Here is a 22,192-nt window from a genome sequence, read left to right as displayed (position 1 = left end):
ATGAGAAACACAGTGGCCCAGATGAAAACAGACATCTCAATGTGATGATGTGATTTCATTCAGCGTCTCCCTCTACAGGTCAAACTTTGGTACTGCAGATGCAGTATAAATGCAGTCAGAAACATTGGAAAGTCCACACTTTGCATCACATCGCAGGATGTTACATAATTTTTACAGCTCTGATAGTATTAACACATTTTACCAAGAGGTATGACAAGACACTGTGCTATAAATCTACTGATAAAAGATTCAACAGCTGTAAAGTGATGAATACTAAAAAAAACTTTAAATATTATTTTGTTGTTCAACAGGTTTCCGATAATTTGTTTAGTTTTAAGTCAAGATTTATTTGTCATTTTCACTTTCACTCTGTGCATGCGAAAAAAAGAAAAAAAAAAGGGGGGAATATGTGAGTCTGATTAAGGTTTTGTTATGTATCGTAGATTACATAACATTGTGTAGAAAGAGTTGAGATAGCTTTGGCTAAAAACTTTGCAAGGCATCAGCAATATATTTGTGTGACTATGTACAAATGCAATGTCCCTGTCAAATAAATAAAATAAATGAATGAATTAAATATTATTTCCTCAGCTTAATGAAGGCAGTTTAATGAATAAATAGGCTCTGATAAGTAGAGCTTCATCCAGATGCACACGTCTCTTCCTCCATCTCTGTTAGCTCTAACGAGAGCAAAAAGTGCCTCACAGCAATCTGATTATCACAAAAATAACTTTGAAACTGATATTTTGAAGTTAAAAATGAACTGAATTTAAGTATTGTTTTACCTGTTATTGTTAGACTGGTTTCTTCTTCTCTCCTTCACAAACGTTCTTCTCTGAACGTTTTATTCCTTGTCTCTTTTTAATATTTCCTCATTCATGATGCAACATCATCATGTCAGGAAGTTTGTTGGGACACAAATGAACAATATTGCTCTTTTTCTGACGTAAAGACTTTATGGTTTCTGAATAGCCCAATAGGTATGATGCTTGTTTATTTCGGTTGTCCCCCTGACTAATGTAAGATCTTTTATCAAATGGAAGGATTAGGGAAAACATGGAAAGTAGGTTGTTTCCCTGTGTGAGATGTACGATGCCAGATATTTGAAGACAATTGAAGACAACGGAGGTCAAAACATACAGAGATTATGTTTTGTTACTGACTAAGGTTGGATCACAATAGTTTATTGTTTAAAATGATGAGTCTTCAAGGTAAAACAAAGTGTTTAAAATGTCTGCAGATGCACACAGAAATCAACTGTGATCATTTCCTCATTCTAACACTGTGAAGCTTCTTTGGCGAAACAGAAACACTGCCTGACCACTTCCTTATCATCTGCGTTTGGGCTGTGGTTGTTATAAACTAGCCAACTCAGTGACTGGGATGTCGACACACACACAACTATTTCTGGGGTTTACACAGAATGACCCCAAAGAGAGAAAACATATTATTTGTGGTAGGTGTCAGACTAAATTGCCTTCATGTCAGAAGTCAGTAGAATAAACAGACTGGAAGGTAACAGTAACTCACTAATAAAGCCGAGGTTTGTAACATAATACCTCTAAATGCACAGCACCTTGAACCTTGAATCAAATAAGTAATTACAGCAGAGAAGCTTTAATCTTGGAAGTTGTCCATTTCCTCTGTCACTGCATGCATGCTCAGGATGGGAGATTGGATTGAAGTCAATAATTGGTCCAGTTGGTTGGTTTTCCTTAACTAGCTGTATATTATGCCTTGTTAAAGAACAGAATTTACAGAACTGATGTGTCAGTATGATAATGTGTCAGAAATGATGAGCCCTAAGTTGGCATTTTGTGACACTATCCAAATGAAACCAAACTGAGCTAAATGGACTTGAATTAAACTATTTTGTAGTTAAGTTTCTTCTGTGAAATACTGGATTCCAAGAGCTCTGGCAAAAGTTATTCAATTAGTTTTTAAAATAATTTTCTTTTTTGTTTTAAGGAAGTTAGACATGTCTTTACCGGTCAGTCAGTCTGAGTCCGTTTCATGGGTGACAGGAAAATGACAGCTGGTGTGTGATGCCATTTAAAAAGAAGAGCTTAAACAAGTAACTGCATAAACTGTGAAATAAACTTCTTTGATCTGTTTAATGAGTTAGCAATTCCCACTTAAATAAGAGGCAGATTTGTAATATGTGTAGCCTGGAGTTCTGTGGTACTGGTCATTCTCTCACTTCTATCTGGCAACAGTCAAATAAAGACCACAAGAGTCTGACAACAGGACTATCAAGGTAGTATTGACATGATCAAATAACATTAACAACCACAATTATGCTAATAATAATAATCATAATAAGGAGAAGAAGAAGAACTTGATTTACATCGTACTTATCTAAACAAATGTTACAAAATGCTACACACAGCATCAACAGAATAAAGTTCAATAATAACACCGCATAATAAAATTGTATAACAGCAAATCACAGCAAAAATAATCAGTAGTATCAGATCAAATTAAATCAAATTTCAGCTTTAAGAGCATATCATAGACACTGATAATATATACTATTCAATTACAAAAGCTACAAGAAAAATGCATTGCAGAGCATTTTTTCTTGATACTTTAGCACATCACAAAGCATATATTCTTCATCATACGTAACATATTAACTCATAACACACAACACGTGGTTTTTGTTGATTTTCTCATATGTTGTAATTATAAGAAGTTTATGGGTTTTATTTTGCTTATTTTTTACATATTTTTCATGTCTTCACTGCAGCTTTTCCATAACTGGGCCCTTCTTGCAGGGACATTGTAAAGTTTAGCATTTGCTCTCACAGCTGTTTTCTTGAAGAGATGTTCTACTTTGATTCAATTTTATTGTCTTTTAATTGGAGAAAAACAGAAACATTTTGGTTTTGGACAATTTACAATTGATCAAATCTTCATAAAAATAACAATTAAACACATTGTTAAAAGATAATATGGAAACATTATCACCATCCTCACTAGTAGCTGCTAGCTCAGAGACTGGCCAATCATGTCGTATTCATCTGGTGGGTCTTTTCGCTGCAGAGACATGTATATTTTCTCCTCTTTGTTTGGTTTCACCTTTTTTCTTGAAATCCTTCACAGGAGAATAAGAAGGGTTAAAACTTCTTACAGAAGAGTGCAAAGTGCATCACGTAGGCCTTTAAAACAGGAAATAAGTGTGCGGTTACTCACCAAAGGAAGACATAGTGGGCTGTGAAGATGACATTAACAAGCACAGATACAACAGCGATGCTCAGGAGAAGCTTTCCACTTGAAAACACATGACCCTAGTGCGTCCCTCCACTACTGGCCATTTGATGGTGGGGGAAGGAAACCCCTCACTGACACACACACAGGTCAGGACCTCTGACTCATTGTGACATGAAGAGACATACAAGATCTTTGGAGTAACTGTGAATACAGAAACATTTGTTAGTCAAAACAAAACTAATATCACATTAAGTTGAACTTAAAAATATAGATCCACTTACATGTCAGTCTGTGCTGTCAGAGTTGTGTTGCGGTTCGCTGCTGTACAGGTGTACTGTCCAGAATCATCTGGTGTCACATTAAGGATGATCAGAGAAACTGGTTCGATGCTTTCTTGTGTGTCATTTATTATCTTTTCATCCAGGATCTTGTCAGAGTCAGATTTAGTCCATTTGATAGAATTTGCAGTAAATCCAGCAACAGTGCAGGTCAGATTCAGAGCATCCCCCTCTGTCACAGTTTGGTTTCCACTGATTTTCACGTCTTTAAAAGCAGAAAATATGTCATTGCATTAACAGCATTTTCATTTATTACACATGTATTAAACAGAAGCCTTACTAATCTGAACTGATTAGCCTACTTTAAATGTCAATCAGACCGAGTAAGTAAATGGTTAAAGTTAAAACTGAGCTCCAGTTCAGCGGCCTCGACCGCTGACTGAGTTATGAATTCATTAAAGAAATGAAAAATTAAACACTTCTAGCAAAACCTCTATGTATGTTTACATCCTGCAAAGTAAACATTAATGTGAAGTAATGTCCAGTATTTTTTTTTACTTACGGGCCACTTCTAGAGTCATTGTCTTTTCCATAACTATGTCACCTCTGAACCGGTTCTTACAGGTGATGTTTTTTTTGTGATGTTTAGCTGAGACTTTGAACCTTAAAACTGACTCTTGTCTTTTTGAATTAGGATCATACATCCCTGTGATAAAATAGTTTCCTGTGATTGGAATGTCCTCTCCTGCTTCTCTCCACATCCAGATGATGTCACTACGATGCAGAAAGCAGAAACCAGGAGCAACGCAGGTCAATCCGGTCCACTGTCCCTCTATCAGTGGAGGGATCATCAAGATGGGATTTTGCTTCAGAACTATGGTAAAATATAAAAAGGGAATGAATTCATATAGTCAATTACTACAACTATTACAAGGTAATTGTTGATTTCAGAATGAGCAAAAAAACTACTATTTTCTCAAATATTTATGACTTCATAGAAGTGCTTGATTAGGTCAAGGTGATATTAGAATAATAAAAGCTTTGCCCAAACAGAAACAGATTGCACAGGTGTCCTTCAAGAAGGAAAAAACATCACTTCATGGCTCATTTCAGGATTAGAAAAACAATATTTCACAAGTGAAATATTGTTTTTCTAACATTTTCTAATAAATATCGTCGAAAAGGCTTCATCACTTCAATCACAGCATATAAAAACAAATAGCTTCTTTTATTGAAGCAACCGATGATTTTTGTCAAATCACTTTCATAGATCAATATACTTTAGATTTTAAAGAGTGACATATGTTAAGCAGCTGACACACAGTAGCATTCCTGTATTGTGTGTGCTATACCTGTAACTGTAATATTGGCCTCAGCTTTGCAGAAATCCTTCATATCTGTTACTCTGACTTGATATAATCCAGAGTCTGATGTGGTGGGGCTGTCGATGGTGATGCTGCAGTCACGATTGTGCCATCTCGGCTCCAGCAGTGACACTCGTCCTTTAAACTCAGGCTCAATGTCGTTTGTGTCATTGGAGTGAAATATTAGTTTGCTGCATTCATCAGGTTGATCACATTTGTACCATTCAATACGTGTGACATAATGAGCAAATATGATGCTGCATTCTATAACAATGCAGCTTCCAGCCGGTGCTGTTATAGTTGGTTCACTCACAGAAACAGAAATTATTGTACAGTCGTCGCTTAAAAACAACGTTGCACCTAAAAACACAGGAACAAAAAGACAAAAATCAGGACAGGATGTTAAAATTGTAATTAAACATGACCGATCAAAAACTTATAAGTGCTACTTGACAGCCGTTTTTGCATCATTAACCACTAACATAGAGATTGTCCTGCTAAAACCATGACTATGTGTCACCTGTTTAAAGACTTGTCATTTTTTAATGTCTGTGAGAACTTCTGCACATGAAGTGTAAAAAAATGGCAACTATTTAGTCAACACTGAATAAAGAATTAATCTGAGCCATACCAGTGATGGGGTCTAACTGCAGCTAAGTAATATTATTGCTTAAACACAAAACATACTGCTAAATGACAAAAAAGTGATAAAATAATAATAAATAAACTGCTTTATCTGTCCCATCTTGAAAATGATATCAATGATTGTCAGGAGGTTCTTGCTCCTTTGTAAACTTTCTTGTGGCTCTTGTTTATGAATTTGACTTAAGGTCACCTATACTATGTATGTTTTTTTGCTTTTAGTTATACAGATGATTCTCCTCCAAAATGTGTCTTCTGAGAAAGAATATTGTTCACTGAGAAGGTCTGCTTACAATCATTTCTATTGCGGAGTGTGCATGGGGTCTTGTTCTTGATTGAATAACTGAGTGGAGATGATTAGGAGTAGAAAGATGAACCGTGAGGTATTTATAAATGTTTTTATGAACCTGTGTGAAATATTAATTTATGTGCTGGATGACTGAATGTGAAATGTTTTCAATATATTCATGTTCTGTTAATAATTCTGTTGATTTTTCAGAAATCTGTTCTGATAGGCCTGTTGAATTGAGAGGGTGGTGCCTCATGGTACAAAGAGGAGGTGCTGCCTGTCAGACTGCCTGGTCTGCACAGGTGGTGAAATGTTACATGTCACAAAGAAAAATTGACAAGTGATTCATCCAAAGGCTGCAAATGGTATTATTCTTCTTTGCTTATACGTCATCAGGACTCTTATGACTCAACAAAACTTATATCATCATTTATACCTGGATTAGCTGGATGACCTATTGCAGGTACACCCAGCACTGGGTCCATATTTGCATATATGATGCATAAATGGTTCTTCATTCAGTAATGTAGTGAAACTTTTCATTTTCAATCAATTCATTTTGTCCATAGAACACAACCATTACATTTGAAGCTGCAATCAGGGGTGTAGCCATCTGATATATTATTGATGAAATTCGAACAAAGTTGCCTCCCTTACTTGTGACGGCAAAGAGCATCCAGATTCAGAAGAAGCATTGTTTGATAACAGTCTGTACTTCTGCTGGACAAGTCTTCCTTTCTAACACACAAACACAAAAAGAGTAATAAATGAAATAAGTTCAGTGGCTGGAAATGATTAAAAAAACGTTCATAGTTGGCTTTTAAATACAAGATGCAGGACATTTAGTCAATGTAACTAAAAAAAAGTGATGTTGTTCATTTCCTTAAATAATTGATGATTGTTGGATTAGTGTGGTGTGATGACATGGTCCTGATCTAACACAGACTAATGATCAGAAACACAATTTGCACCAAATTAACTTCACTGCTCAGTTTTAATACATCTGCTTGAATTAAAAGTCTTTCTTTTTTTTATGTAAAGGATGATTTTCATTGTTGTGTGTCTCCTGTACTTGTCCCAGCAAAGAGCATTCAGGCAATTTAATATCAATGCTCCAAAGTAAGGATTTGGACAGTCTGCTGATACAAAAGAAATGACTCCTTACAGAAAAATCCGTCATTAAAACAAAACGAATACACTCATTTTATCAAATGTGACCAAATGATCAGGATTATTACTGTAATTTCCTATACTCATTTCTATTCTTTATGTGTTTTCAGTAGATGCCTCTCTGTCTGTGTGGCTAGATCTGTAAATATCAGCTTTGAGGTCTCCTGTTGGAGTAGATGTGAATTGTAAATAGCACTGATGTCATCAGGAAGCATGGTTTACTAACTAAATTGAAGAAAAGGGGTGGGACTTCCTGCTTCTTTTCAGCATGTTCTCCATTATTGTGTTCTAATGTTTAATATGAACATCTGAAATATGAATCATCTGTAATTGCTACAACCCCCCCAAGCCCCCCCCCCCCCCCCACACACACACATACACACACACACACACACACTTAAAAAAAACCTTTTTTTAAATTTGTAGGTGTGAATTTATACATTTACCTTTGTGTATTTTGTCTTGGTTTGGATCTTTGCTTTCTTCACTCTGAGCAAATTCTTCTTCAGCTCCTCTTTTTATACTTCCTCTGTGGCTGCTGTGTCAGATGTTTCCTGAAAGGCTTCTGGACAGAAATACTTTTCTCATATCCGTTAACTTAAATACAGATAAAATTACACAACATCCTGAACTGGACAGTTAAGAGTGTAATTAAACATTAATAAAGAAAAGAGAAATTTCTCTCTGTTACTGATGTGATACTCTGATCGGTTTTCATTACAGCAACGCCTTTTTTAAAACTAGTTTAGTTTAAGAATTGTCTGCCACTTCAGGAAAGTCACTCAAACTTCACCTTTTATGGTATCACAGTGCACAGTGTTAATTTCCTCTTCACAATTAGCCTCTTACAGTTTTACATGTGTCGTGCACATATGTGTGTGAACATAGTGGCATGTTGTGTGTTTTATTGCTTGCTAAGTAGGTGAATCCATGATGCCAAGCGGCAAAGAAAAACAAAAGGAAACACCTTCCTTACAAGGGAAAACTTACTAAAAACAACACCCTTTGATACTCCAGATCTCACTAATTTGCAGAATGATCATGAATTACTGATACAAATCAAAGCAATGAAAATTCCAGTCATATTTCCTCCATGATCACTTGATCTATATCATGATCAATGGGGCTTTGGAGGCTATCCCTGGAAATGCAGCTTCCAAAGCACCAAATGGATACATGGTGTACAACACATGATTTATTGTTGCTTTCATTACTTTTTAACTTCAAATGAAATGTCTATCAGGTTTAATTTGAGAAATAGAGCTGTGAAACTACAAGTTCTGTTTTGTACAGAGCAGAGTGTGTCTTCATGCAGCTCTGCACCTAAAAAGAAACATGTTGGGTAGATCTCTAAGTGTCATTAAGCTGGTTGAAATGATCTCCACTGCCCCAATTGAGCAACAATGATAAAACACATTGTTAGACTCACATTTAGGAAATAGTCCACACTTAAACTTAGAGTACAAAAGATAGTTTGTGATGAAATCTCATCCTGAATCTCATACCTATTTCATTCCTTCCAGATCAATACGATGTAATTGGCAACTGAATGATGTCAGATTTTTCCATTTAAGAAATAATATTGTATAGGCATCCAAAATTCCCTAATGACTTAGTCAGACCTTCTAAGGCTATTAGGATGACATCCAGCTCAGAAAGGAGCATTACAGGTCCACCATTCAGTTTTCAAAAGAGGAAACTGTGTATTTGTTAATTTCAACCTGGAGCAGATTAAATCAAAATCAAAAAGAATAAAACAGTTTATAAAAAATAGTTTGGATCATTGTCTCATTCTGTCCCAAATGCACCCATGCGCACACACACACACACACACACACACACACACACACACACACACACACACACACACACACGCACATGCACACAACAAGCATTGATCAACCCCGCCACCCTGACCCAGACCATAACCACCTGCGGCCCCTAAAGCAGGGGTGTCCAGTCGGTCCTCTAGGGCTGATGTCCTGCAGGTTTTAAGTGTCTCCCTTTTTCTACACACCTGGGTCACATTAATTGAATCCAACAGCCAATGAAGTTCTGCACACTGACTGATTAATTTGAGTCAGGTGTGTTGGAGCAGGAAACATTGAAAACCTGCAGGACCATACTGGGAGCTCGGACTGACAGCTAAGCAAAGCTCACAGTATGTCAGCTCATACCCCAAACTGCCTTCATCACTTCAGTTTCAACTGGCAAAGTTATTAAACAGTTATTAAAATGTACAAAGCCAAAGCATTATTTTTACACAAACACCCAAAATAAATCAGCAGCTCTTCAGACGTAAATGCTCCCAATCTGCAACTGTCCACAACCAGTACGAGCCAACCACACATTAGATGCACTTTAAGCTTATTTTTGACAAGAAATAAGATGAGCTTATTGAACTAATCCATCTGCACTCCATCACACAGGTACAGAAAAACACGTCCCAAACACAAAAACCACCAACTGAATACTGAACAGTTTTACGCCCATGCAGCATCTGTTGTTTACCAGGTAGGATGAAAGCAGTGATGGAGATTTGCTGCCCCCTTCTGACCAGACAGAAAACTGCAGGTATGAAACGGTAGCATGCAGAAAATCCTGCAGCATTGTGTTTTCCAACAGTTCTACCTTCACATGGATCCAAGGTCAATGACATTTATTCTTACCTTTGACAAATGTCTGAATGTTTTCTTTCTTTGAGGAGAATAAAAGAAAAGATCATATTTATGTTTCCACTCTAACGTTTACCTCAAAGGCTAATGTATTAGTGCTAACGTCTTTGCTTCATTTGTATAACTGACAGATCTTCTTCCCTAAAACGGTACATTGCCCTTTCTGTTGAATGCCACAATAACCTCTGTCCTTCACTGTCTTCTAAGTATAAAATCATCTATGTATATACATTAATCAAACAGCAGCTCCATCTGCCATTTTTTTCTTCTCACCACATGTGCTGGCACCTGCATACTCCTCACACTGCATCCAGCATCTTTTATTCTAAACATGGCCTTCATTATTTATACAATCAAATCAGAATCTGTCAATATAAATTTGCCAGCATGAGCATCACACAGCCCGCACATGTCAGGCCCTGTTTTGATGATATGATGCTATAAATCCTAAGTTTTCTAACAATGAGTCTAAGAATTCCCAGTACTGCTCCATTTTTTTTAAGAAAACATTTTCAACTCAGAATTTCATTCATTTCTATCAGCAAAACTGGAACTGAGGAATGCCCCACTGAAAAAAGTTTTAGGATGAAGTATATTCTAGCTTCATAAAGAACTAAAGAAGCTGCTTTTTCATTAGCTAAACACCAATTATCCATTAGAGGATGACTTGTTGGTCTTGGTGAGACTGTGGAAGGATTAGTTTCTGACATCTCTTACATCTGAATACAAACAGCATACTTATCACTACTTATCACCATCTTAAAGCCCCACCCCTGTGACTTCTGTCATATTTTCAAGAGCAAAACATTTCTCAAGTTACTTGAAATGGCATCGTTTTTTATTTCACATCAGCCTAAATTTGTGTGGCACAAAGCAAAACTAGAACACAGATTTTGCAGTACTCAAATTATTCACCACACAACCAAATCACTAGTTCCACCCTGGAAATATGTGGATTTGTAAAGACTGTCAAAGGTGGATTTTACAATCAGTTACAAGGTTTTGATTTCTAACACTTAGAAAAAATAAAACAAAAAACAAGAAAAAAAAAAAACACTAAATAACTTTCACTGAAAGTCATCTGCGTGTAGATTTCTCCGTGTGGATGCTCTGTAATGGCATCTGTGGGCTTGCTTTGCATCGACATGTACGTCTCCTCTTGACTTGGTGTTTCTTTTTCTTTTGGGTTCCTTCAAAGCAAAAGAAAAAAACAGTTTATTTGCTTTCAAAGGTTTAGAGTATTAAAGGAGACTTGTGAACAGAAAATACATAAGAAGTAATATACCAGAGGCATCGTATGTGTTGTGGTTCCTGCTCTGACCTGTGCTGCAGTGGGTGTGCCTGTTTCCCTGGCAATCAAGTCCACACCAGGTTCTCATCGGGTAATCAGCAGCAGCAAGATAAAAGGCCAGCTCAGTTCACCAGTCATCGCCTGATTGTTGTTTCATCTGTGGTAACAGCTCTCGGCCATTGCAGCATTTCTGCTTAAGAAGTTAAACTGCTTGTTTCACAACCGTCTGTTCTGTCACCAGTGCATGAGTCTTGCCTGCCTGCCCGCCAACCTGCCTGCCTGCCCGCCGACCTGCCTGCCTGTCAACCAGCCTGCCTGCCCGCCAACCTGCCTGCCTGGCCACCTACCATTCTGCCCAGGAGAACAATAAACCTGTCCTAGTATCCACATCCAATCTGCACTTGGGTCCTTGTTTGTCCTACACTACAACAGAACAATCAGGCCATCAGGTATGGATCCAGCAGATTCTAACCCAGAAGGCGCCGCCGGACAACTTCAGCAAGCCCTATCCGGTCAGAATGCTCACTTAGCTCGACATGAGCAGATGCTTCTAACTTTGGACCAGAATTACCACACCATCCTTACGCAGTTGTCTCAACTCACCAGTCATGTGGCTGGTCTGGTACAGCCTGCTCCCGATCAGCAACAGGTTCCTGACTCATCCAGGCATCCTACCGCTTCTGCCACCCCGGTAAGAGAGACACACATCCCGGACCCCAAACCTTATGCCGGGGATCTGGGTAAATGTAGAGGGTTCTTACTCCAATGCTCACTTGTGTTCGACCAGAAGCCCATCACTTATGCCAGTGACAAATCCAAGATCTCCTACGTCATCGGACTTCTGGAGGGCAAGGCTTTGTCATGGGCAGAAGCAGCGTTTGATCGGCAGGGTTTCAGGCACATGTCTTATCCAGCTTTTATGGATGAGATGAAGAAGGTGTTTGACCATCCAGTGAGAGGGGGCGATGCCGTTAAGCGGCTGATTAATCTCCGACAAGGAAAAATGAGTGTTGCTGAGTTTGCTGTGGATTTCAGGGCTGCGGATTCGGGCTGGAATGATCAGGCTCTTTGTGGAATCTTCACAAATGGTTTAAGCAGCCGGCTTAAGGATGAGCTTGCCACCCGTGATGCATCAGATTCCCTGGACGACCTGGTCTCCCTCTCAATAAGGCTGGACAACCGCTTACGGGAGAGAGACAGAGAGCGGCAGACTCGTTCTGAGCTGTATTTTCCCGGCTCCACCATCGGAGCGGTCCGCCCCTCCCTTCCTAGCACAACACAGTCCGAGGAGCCCATGCAGCTGGGCCGAGCTCATCTGTCCACGGAGGAACGACAGAGGAGGAGGGACACCGGCGTTTTTTTATTGTGGAAGACCAGGACACCAGAGAGCTGTCTGCACAGAACGGCCAAAAGATCTGGGTCGTCAGTAGCTGTGGGAGTACTGACGACCACCACTCCAAAGGTAATTCCCCACACAAAGACACTCATTCCAGCGGTGCTATATGTCAAGGGTTTCTCTCATCCAGTACAGGCTTTAGTGGATTCTGGAGCTGAAGCGAACTTTATTGACAAGGAATGGGCTGCAAGGATTAATCTAGACCTGGAGTCTCTCTTCCCTCCTGTTTCTGCCCGGGCTCTGGATGGTAGCATTCTTTACTCCATCACCCAAGAGTCTGTTCCGGTTAAACAAATTGTTTCGGGAAATCACCAGGAGTTTATCAGTTTCTTTGTTGTAAACTCACCAAATACACCCCTGGTTTTAGGACACCCCTGCTTATCGTTACACAATCCCCATCTGGATTGGACTACTGGGAGGATTATTAACTGGAGTTCTTATTGTCATGCAACTTGTCTTCACTCTGCCGTCCCATCTGGTATAACCACTAACAGTCATTGTCCCACTTCTAAGGATTTGTCAGACATTCCTCTAGCCTACCATGACCTCGCTGAGGTGTTCAGTAAAGAGAGGGCCCTTTCTCTTCCTCCTCACCGACCATATGACTGCGCCATAGACTTGTTACCTGGGGCTCCGTTGCCAGCCAGTCGTCTGTACAATCTTTCTAAGCCAGAGACTGAGGCCATGGAGAAATATATTTCGGATTCGCTGGCTGCTGGTTTAATTAGACCTTCTTCTTCCCCTGTTGGCGCAGGTTTTTTCTTTGTATCTAAGAAGGATGGTTCTCTTCGGCCTTGTATTGACTACCGGAGATTAAATGCTATAACCATAAAGAATAAGTATCCTCTGCCACTTCTTGAGTCTGCCTTCAACTCTCTCCATGGCTCAACAATCTTCACAAAGCTAGATCTCCGCAACGCATATCATCTGGTCAGGATAAAAGAGGGAGATGAGTGGAAGACAGCCTTCAAGACCCCACTCGGCCATTTTGAGTATCGAGTCATGCCTTTTGGACTTTGTAATGCCCCTGCTGTTTTCCAAGCCTTAGTTAATGATGTGCTGAGAGACTTCCTGAACCGTTTTGTTTTCGTCTATTTAGACGATATCCTCATCTTTTCCCACAACCTCGCCGAACATATACAACATGTCCGACAAGTCCTGCAGAGACTTCTGGAGAATCGCCTATTCGTTAAGGCCGAGAAGTGTGATTTTCATAAGAACACTGTTTCTTTTCTCGGATACATTTTTGAGAGTGGGCAGGTCCGAGCAGATCCTGAGAAGGTCAAAGCTGTTACCGAATGGCCAGTCCCAACTTCTGTCAAGCAGCTGCAACGTTTCTTGGGTTTTGCTAATTTTTATCGCAGATTCATTCGCAATTATAGCCGCATCGCAGCCCCCCTGACAAGACTTACATCGCCTACAGTCCCATTTGTCTGGTCTGAGCCGGCGGCTCAGGCTTTTGTCAAGTTAAAGGATCTATTCACCACTGCTCCTGTCCTCCTCCATCCTGATCTCAACCATCAATTTGTGGTGGAGGTTGATGCTTCAGATGTCAGCGTTGGAGCTGTCTTGTCCCAACGATCCCCAGAGTCTCAGAAGTTACATCCTTGTGCCTTTTTCTCTCGACGTCTAACACCAGCTGAGCAGAACTACCATGTCGGTGATAGGGAACTCTTAGCCATCAAACTCGCCCTGGAGCAGTGGTGCCATTGGTTGGAGGGATCCAAAGTGCCATTCCTCATCTGGACTGACCATAAGAACCTGGAATACCTACAGTCTGCTAGACAAATGAATCCCCGACAGGCCCGTTGGTCTCTTTTCTTCAATCGATTCCACTTCACGCTGTCATACAGACCTGGGTCCAAAAACCGGACTCTCTCTCGCCAATTTCCACCCAAGACTGCAGTTTCACCTGATACCATCTTACCTGCAACCTGTGTTGTAGCCGCTGTTTCCTGGGAGGTGGAGGACAGGGTTAGAGAGGCCCAACAGCAACAGCCTGACCCTGGCACAGGTCCCCGTAACCGCCTTTATGTCCCCAAGTCTGTACGTTCCCAAGTCCTCCAGTGGGGACATTCCTCCCGCCTAGCATGCCACCCTGGTTCTGTGCGAACACTTTCTTTTCTGAGACGCAGATTCTGGTGGCCCACAATGGATAAAGATGTCCGGGAGTTTGTTGCAGCCTGTACGACGTGTGCACGCAGTAAGTCATCGCATCAGCCACCTGCGGGATTTCTTCGTCCATTACCTGTTCCAAGCAGACCCTGGTCGCACATTGCTCTGGACTTCGTCACTGGTCTTCCAGCCTCAAGAGGTAACACCACCATCCTCACAGTTGTTGATCGCTTTTCCAAAGCTGTTCACTTTATTGCCCTTCCCAAACTTCCTACTGCCAAGGAGACAGCCAACTTACTTGTTCATCATGTCTTTCGGCTCCATGGTCTGCCCACAGACATAGTATCAGACAGAGGACCCCAATTTACATCCCAGGTATGGAAGTCGTTTTGTCACTCATTCGGGGCCACTGTGAGCCTGTCGTCTGGTTTCCATCCCCAGACCAATGGCCAGGCTGAGAGGTCTAATCAGGATCTGGAAACTGCCCTGAGATGTGTGGCTGAGTCCAACCCCTCCTCCTGGTGTGACCATCTGGACTGGGTAGAGTATGCTCACAACTCCCTTACCTCTTCTGCTTCAGGCTTATCACCTTTCGAATGCTCCCTGGGATATCAGCCGCCCCTGTTTCCAGCACAGGAGGAGGTTTCTGTGCCGTCGGTCCAGCTACACATCCGCCGCTGCCGACGGATTTGGAGGAAGGCTCGAACTGCGCTCCTTCATGCCTCCGTACGTACCCGCCGCATGGCGGATCGTCGTCGGACTCCTGGACCCCATTACGCACCTGGCCAAAAGGTTTGGTTATCAGCAAAGAACATTCCATTGCGTACTGATGCCAAGAAGTTGGCCCCCCGCTTTTTGGGTCCTTTTGAGGTTGAGCGGATCATTAATCCCACCGTGGTCAAACTGAAACTCCCCAGTTCCATGAGAGTCCACCCTTTCCATGTCTCCCAACTCAAGCCTGTTTCCTCTAGTCCTCTCGTCCCTCCTTCCAGACCCCCTCCTCCCGCCCGGCTTGTGGCGGGTCGCCCTGCCTATTCTGTCCGGCGTCTCCTGGATGTGCGGCGTCGGGGTCGTGGCTTCCAGTTTCTGGTGGACTGGGAGGGGTATGGTCCTGAGGAGCGTGCCTGGGTTCCGCGCTCATTTATTCTGGATGCCTCCCTGGTCCGGGATTTTCGTCATGCTCATCCGGAGAAGTTTCGGTCGCCCGGTGGCTCCCGTGGAGGGGGGGGTACTGTTGTGGTTCCTGCTCTGACCTGTGCTGCAGTGGGTGTGCCTGTTTCCCTGGCAATCAAGTCCACACCAGGTTCTCATCGGGTAATCAGCAGCAGCAAGATAAAAGGCCAGCTCAGTTCACCAGTCATCGCCTGATGTTTCATCTGTGGTAACAGCTCTCGGCCATTGCAGCATTTCTGCTTAAGAAGTTAAACTGCTTGTTTCACAACCGTCTGTTCTGTCACCAGTGCATGAGTCTTGCCTGCCTGCCCGCCAACCTGCCTGCCTGCCCACCTACCATTCTGCCCAGGAGAACAATAAACCTGTCCTAGTATCCACATCCAATCTGCACTTGGGTCCTTGTTTGTCCTACACTACAACAGTATGAGGATCAGAAAAAAAACATTCACAACTAGTGAAACCCCAGCAACAGTCCAGGGAAGAACTCCACAGTATGATCCACTATGATTCTCAAAGTTCACTGTAAGACAGAAGAAATTATGGTAAAATGTTAGATATACTGTAGTCAGTGAGCTGTAAAGTGCATTGTGGCAACACTAAATACTCTAAAGACCAGTATATTTTACTTACACCTGACTGTAACGTCTGCATGTGTACTCAAAGTCCTGTTCATGTATTTTGTCGTACAGACGTACAGCCCAGAATGTTCTGCTGTCACATTAGAGATGACTAATGTGGCTGATCCAGTGTTTGTGGGAAGGTCTATGGATGAATTTAGTTTACACCACATGACAAGTGATGAAGGGAAGCTGTCAACACTGCAGGTCAGATTCAGAGTCCCACCTTCCTTTATTATATTGTCCCCTAAAATTTGGACTTCCTTCATATCTGTAAGACAAATTTAAAAACGGTTTTGTAGCGAGAATGCTGTTGTACATATACATAAAATACACAGGCTGAAACAGTTTAGGAAAACATTAAAGTTTTACTCTGTATATTACCCACAGTTCATGTTCAGTCACAGTCTCCTCTGTAGTTGTTCTCCCTGTGAAGCTGATCTTACAGGTAACGTTGGTGTTGTGGTGTTTAGCTGAAAGGTGAAAGGTCAGAGATGAGCTGTGTCTCTGTGAGACAGCAGTGATGTTTCCTGGGATGTGGGAGTCTTCCTCTCCTGCTCCTCTCCACATCCAGGTGATGTCAGGATGAGAGCCAGAGCAGAGACCAGGAGCAGTGCAGGTCAGCGTGGTCTGCTGTCCCTCTGTCAGTGGAGGAACCATCACTGTGGGCTTCTGCTTTAGACCTGATGGGAAAGTTGTGCAGTACACAAGCTGAAGCTTAAAAAAGGCCTAAAAATAATCAGATATGCTGGGAAACATTCTGTTGACTTTTTGGTAAGAGTTTTATCTGCAACTTGAATTTATTGATTCTATTTTATCAGCCTCTGTTATTTAATGGTTTAAAATCTGCCTGCAAAAGAGACTCTCTTACCCAGATCTTTAAAAAGTCCTGTTGTCTACCTGGGGAGTTTCAGCTGAGTGTCCCAGACAGAAGCAGCAACCAGCCAGTTGTATTTTAGACAATGACTCGCATCCTCTGCATGCCATCAGGTCAAAGACCACCTGTAGCTGTGTCCTTTTTAAACAAGACTGAAGGCACTTTCTACTCTTTTATTACTTGTGGTAATTATTTCCTTTTTTATGCTTTCATCTGTTACAATTTTATTCTTTCTTCTTTTCTTTTTTTTTTTTTTTGTGACCAACAGCGGAATCCTTTTTTATGGCTTTTTATCCACAAATTTATTTCCTGCCATTGGATCTGCATCTTTGTATCATCTTTATGTGTTATTGTGTTGCATTTTTGTATGTTGGATGGTCTCTCCTTTGTTACTGCAAGCCAAATTTCCCCTCTGGTGTTGATAAAGTTACCTTACCTTATGAAAAACCTGGCTGGAAAAGTCAACAAATATCCACAGTGGACAGACACTTTACATTATCAAAACTCTTGAACACTTGAATAGAGTAGCAGTAGCTTTTATCTGTTTTTTTTTTTTAAATATTGTTTTTACTTTCTAGCTGCCTGTAGAAGTCGGTAAATGACCAAAAAAAGCTGACATTTGACATAAAAACCAGAAATCATGCCACAGCTCCTCTGACGACACCTATATTCCAGTGTTTTTCATACCTTCAACAGAGACAGATGTTCTTGAATGGAAAGTAAATCCATCCTCCCTTTGATAGACCATTTACTCTGAGCATATACGATCCCGTGTCAGACTTACTGAGACCGTTGATAATGAAGCTGCAGTTCCCCTGACTCACATCAGGCTCCAGCAGCGAAACTCGTCCTTTGAACCCCGACTGGACATTTTTGTTTGTTTTGTCTGTGTTGAATATCATGTTAGACTCGTCACATTTTTGCTTGGATTCTTCACATTTATACCAAATGACATGCTTGGCTGTAAAGCTTTTCACAGTAGTGAAAGAGCATGGAATCACAACACACAGTCCAGCTTCTGCCGTTATTTGTTCTGTCTTAAGAGTAATGCAGAATTCACTTCGGCAGTGTTCTTTTCCCCAAACTGATGCATCTGTTAATGCAAAGGAAGACACAAAAATAAAACATTTCATCCAAAGTTTTTGATCAAAACAATTTTTCTTCATCACTGCTTGTAGCTGCAAATTCTTCCATCCATAATGTTAAATATGTGTTTAATTTAAAACAAAGAAAAAAAAAGATCCCTGTAGTTCTAGATAAGTCAAACCTTTTAGCTTTTTATCCACACAATTACATTTTTCTATGCTTTATTAATGACCTTTATGAACTGTGCATCATAAAAACATATAATTCCTGTTTTGTTTATAAGAATAAGAAAATACCGGATTCCATACCTGCAGCAGAATCAACACTGCAGAAAGGAAAAAGCAGTCATCCAGATGAGAGCGATCATCCTGATTTGATGTTTGCAGCATTTACTTTTCCCTTCAATAAAAATCTAATCAGTGTGCAGGACAGGCAGATAGTTGGTTATCCCTGCAAGATCAAATAGTTACCATAAATCTAATAGGAAATTTAATAAATATCCTGATACATTGTATGGTTTTGTTTTTCATATAAATACAAAAAAAAGAGAAAGTTTACCTGAAGGAACATTCCAGCAAAAAAGAAAAGTTTAATCTGGATATTAAAAGTCTTGCTTTGTGTATTTAACTCTTTCTGTCCTTTTCCTCTCGACTTGTCTCTTCACAATAAACTCTGCAAAGTTGGGCTTCCCTCTTTTGTTCAGATAACATTGAGGAAGCAGTTTTTTTTTTTTTATTCAACTCTCATTTTAACACAGCCACAGTCTCATTCTGGTGTCTTTTTATGACATACACATACCTTGTTATCTGATGTAAATTACTGTAGTTAGTAATCTACTGTAGATTACTAACCTGAATGGATAGATAGATGATTAGAGGATATATGATACATAGAAGATGCTTTGGAAGAAATTTTAGGGAATGAAAGGATCCCATTAGCTGCTAGAGGACATACACCTTCCAGAAGCTCCTAATAAACATTCAAAGAAATATGTAACAAAAACTTACAGGAGAGTCCAGTACTGTTTAGCTGTTGGAAAACTGAAAGAAAAAAGGGGGTTGTTAGTTAGAAAGCTACTTTCAGTCATGTTGCATAAAGTGACTAAACTTGAGAAGCTTGCAACTCTGGGACAGTTTTACTGAAGGAAAGCAGTCTTTTAAATAATATGTCATGTGCTAATAGCGCACTAGCATGCTCATAAAAGAACCAGGAATTGGCCATACTGGCTGTTTGACTCAGTGCTCATCATCTGCGGGATTACAAAGCAGTTAGAAATATACAATAAGAGATGTTTTTTCATTTGTTCAGTTAGCTTGTGTGACAAAAAGCATTTTGGATTTGACTCGACTGATAAGTTCCACAATATGCGTAAGCAGACAAAGTGATTTTGCCTGTGTTACTGCTTATGCAGCTTATAGGCATAAGCCATGAATCAACTTCATCTTTCATATATGCAAAATGTCAAAACATGAATGAGTGTATATCCATCTGATCTTAAAAAGCCATCTGTCAAAAGGCATGTATTTGCTTGAAGATAGGTCAAGCTTCTGGTTAAAGTCATCATTGAGGTCAGGTTTATGGTCATACTTTAAAAGACAATGTGATTCCTGGGTCATAATGGAAAAGAAAATCTGTTTTGTCAATTCATCCATTTACTGTCTTCAGATGCTTCATCAGTTGTTTTTTTATTTTGGCCAATTACCTTCCAGCCTTTATTGGCCAAGTTTTAACTGTTTGAAGATGTATGGATGCCAGTAAATCCAACATGAACAAGTATTTTTGATGAAATAGTAAAGTGTCCCTTGTTTCAACATGTGATTTGTTGCTCATGTCTGCCAATCAATACATTCAGTCTTCATTATATTTTACTCAGCATCACAATTTCTTCAGATCTGAGGTTATACTGAATAGTTCTTACTTAAAAACACTGGATATCTGATGGAATGTTTTATTAAAAATGTCAAGATGCTTGTTTTGGTCTTTTTTCTCTCCTAAAACTGCATTAAATAAAGATGGCAGATTCTTTCTGGGATTTTCATTTTACTTGAACAAGGAAGTGAAATCCAGAAGTAAAGCGCATTCTACTGTTTCATTATGATTCATTTGCTTAAAAAAGGCATGACAAAACATAAGACATAACAAACACATTTATAGTTTGTGTCTTTAAATAATCCACTGTTTATATTTTGTTTTTGTTTTTTTTATTCATATTTACATTGAAGTGGAAACAGATTAATTGTAACTATTCTGAATCCAAAATAAAATCGCAAGCAAACACATTGTTGTAGAACTGTCATAAAATAAATGCAGATTTGCAGAGATATTGAAAACCCTGAATTATTTTGGCAATAAAAACTTGGAAAAAGAAATGAACAAAAAGAAAAAATAAAGAATGCATTATGATCATTTTGATTACCACAACAAATCTGACAAAGAAATTTGCTTTTTACAACACACTGTGACAAAATATTAGACATATAAGATCTGCACCAACAGAAAAAATAAATAAATTACAAAAATTATGAAGCGTAAGAATGCAAGCCAGCATATCTGTAACCCTCCATCAATAAACCAAGAACACTGTCCCAATAAAAGGTGAAAATAAATCAGGATATTAGGTCAAAACTCACTCTGTACACATACAGAAAACTGTATTTTTAAACACTATATGTAATGCTTAGAGACCCCAATATCTACAATATTTTATGTCCCTTATGTAATAAAATATCAATTTAGTTGCTAATTTTGATGATTTTTATATATAAGATAACACAGTTAGGTTTAGATTTTCTAATTCAAATAAAAGTTTACTTATTAACTACCACTACATGTATATATATATATATATATATATATATATATATATATATATATATATATATATATATATGTGTATATATATATATATATATATACACATACATAAAAGCACCAGTGAGTCCAAGATTTCAATTCTCTCATTTATAGTTATACACTCTTATTTCCACCACATAGAAAAATATATCTAACAAGCTGTTGTGTTTATTAACTGTAGAGACCAATTTTAAATAACTGTTATTAAAGGTTTGTTTTGACAGCAGGAAATTCACAAATCTATGTGAGTTTGATGTTCACCTATCATTCTGGTTTTTAATTTTTGTGGAACATTACATTTCTTTTCTGTTTAAATTAAGGTCCTATTTGCCTTTTTCTCCCCTGTCTGAGACAAGAAAGATATCAGAATTGCTGTCAAATTAATTTTTAATTTCAGTTGAGAAGGTCAAAACATATAAATTCAGAAAAATTCCCATCCATTAAATGCTTAGTAATTTCAGTCGTCAGTCAGTGAAGCAATCATAAACCTAGCTAGGCCTGACTTTCTAGTTCAGGTTTATACAACATCCCCATCACATCCATTGTGGGTTACGGAGGGACGTTTCTGTCCATGTGCTGCATGACTGATTTCCAACAGATTTTAGCGAATGATCCTTCGTTGTTATGTGATGTATTTAGGCAACAAAACCTTAATAAGCAACCTGAAATATAGATTAAAAATGACAGAAAACAGAAATGTCTCACTCACATGAACAGCTGCAGTGAGTGTTTGCATTATTTTCAGGTGAGAAACTGGGATAGGAAGTAAAGCATCAGTTTACTGATAAAAAAAAATAAAATAAAATAAAAAATAACTTTAAAATCTCTGGGAGAAACAAAAATATTGAGCCAAAAAGGCTTCAAATTGTCAACAGACTTCATTACAGAAAAGTGAGAGACACATGCATGAAATCATGTTGTACCATGAATGTTTTTTCATTCAAGAAAAGAGTAAACAGTTCAGTTGCCACAACGCATTAAAATTTTGGAGGAAATTTGAACAAGTTTGATTTTTGGGTCCCCATTCTGAGTAAGTATTCACCTGGATGTCTGCAGAATTCCACGATCCTCCACACTGAGAGCAACTATTTACTGCAGATAAGACACAGACAACTCATATGTACTTCACACAGCCCCACTTTAATTAATGCAG

The 22,192-nt window shown here is 39.4% G+C and overlaps 1 protein-coding gene across 1 annotated transcript; it reads right to left on the bottom strand.

Moving 5' to 3' along the window:
* Positions 1-15,096: 15,096 nt before the first annotated feature.
* On the bottom strand, positions 15,097-18,002 carry LOC306756288 (myeloid cell surface antigen CD33-like; the record flags this gene model as incomplete). The annotated part of the gene is made up of 3 exons (XM_079241014.1): positions 15,097-15,214; positions 16,612-16,952; positions 17,853-18,002. The coding sequence occupies 3 exons, from the start codon at positions 18,000-18,002 to the stop codon at positions 15,097-15,099; spliced, it is 609 nt and encodes a 202-aa protein (XP_079097140.1).
* Between the last annotated feature and the right edge of the window lie 4,190 nt (positions 18,003-22,192).

This window comes from Telmatherina bonti (genome assembly GCF_933228915.1).
Source record: "Telmatherina bonti genome assembly, chromosome: 5".
Taxonomy (NCBI): domain Eukaryota; kingdom Metazoa; phylum Chordata; class Actinopteri; order Atheriniformes; family Telmatherinidae; genus Telmatherina; species Telmatherina bonti.
Note: the sequence above shows the minus strand (reverse complement) of the source record. Positions and strands in the feature narration are given on the sequence as shown.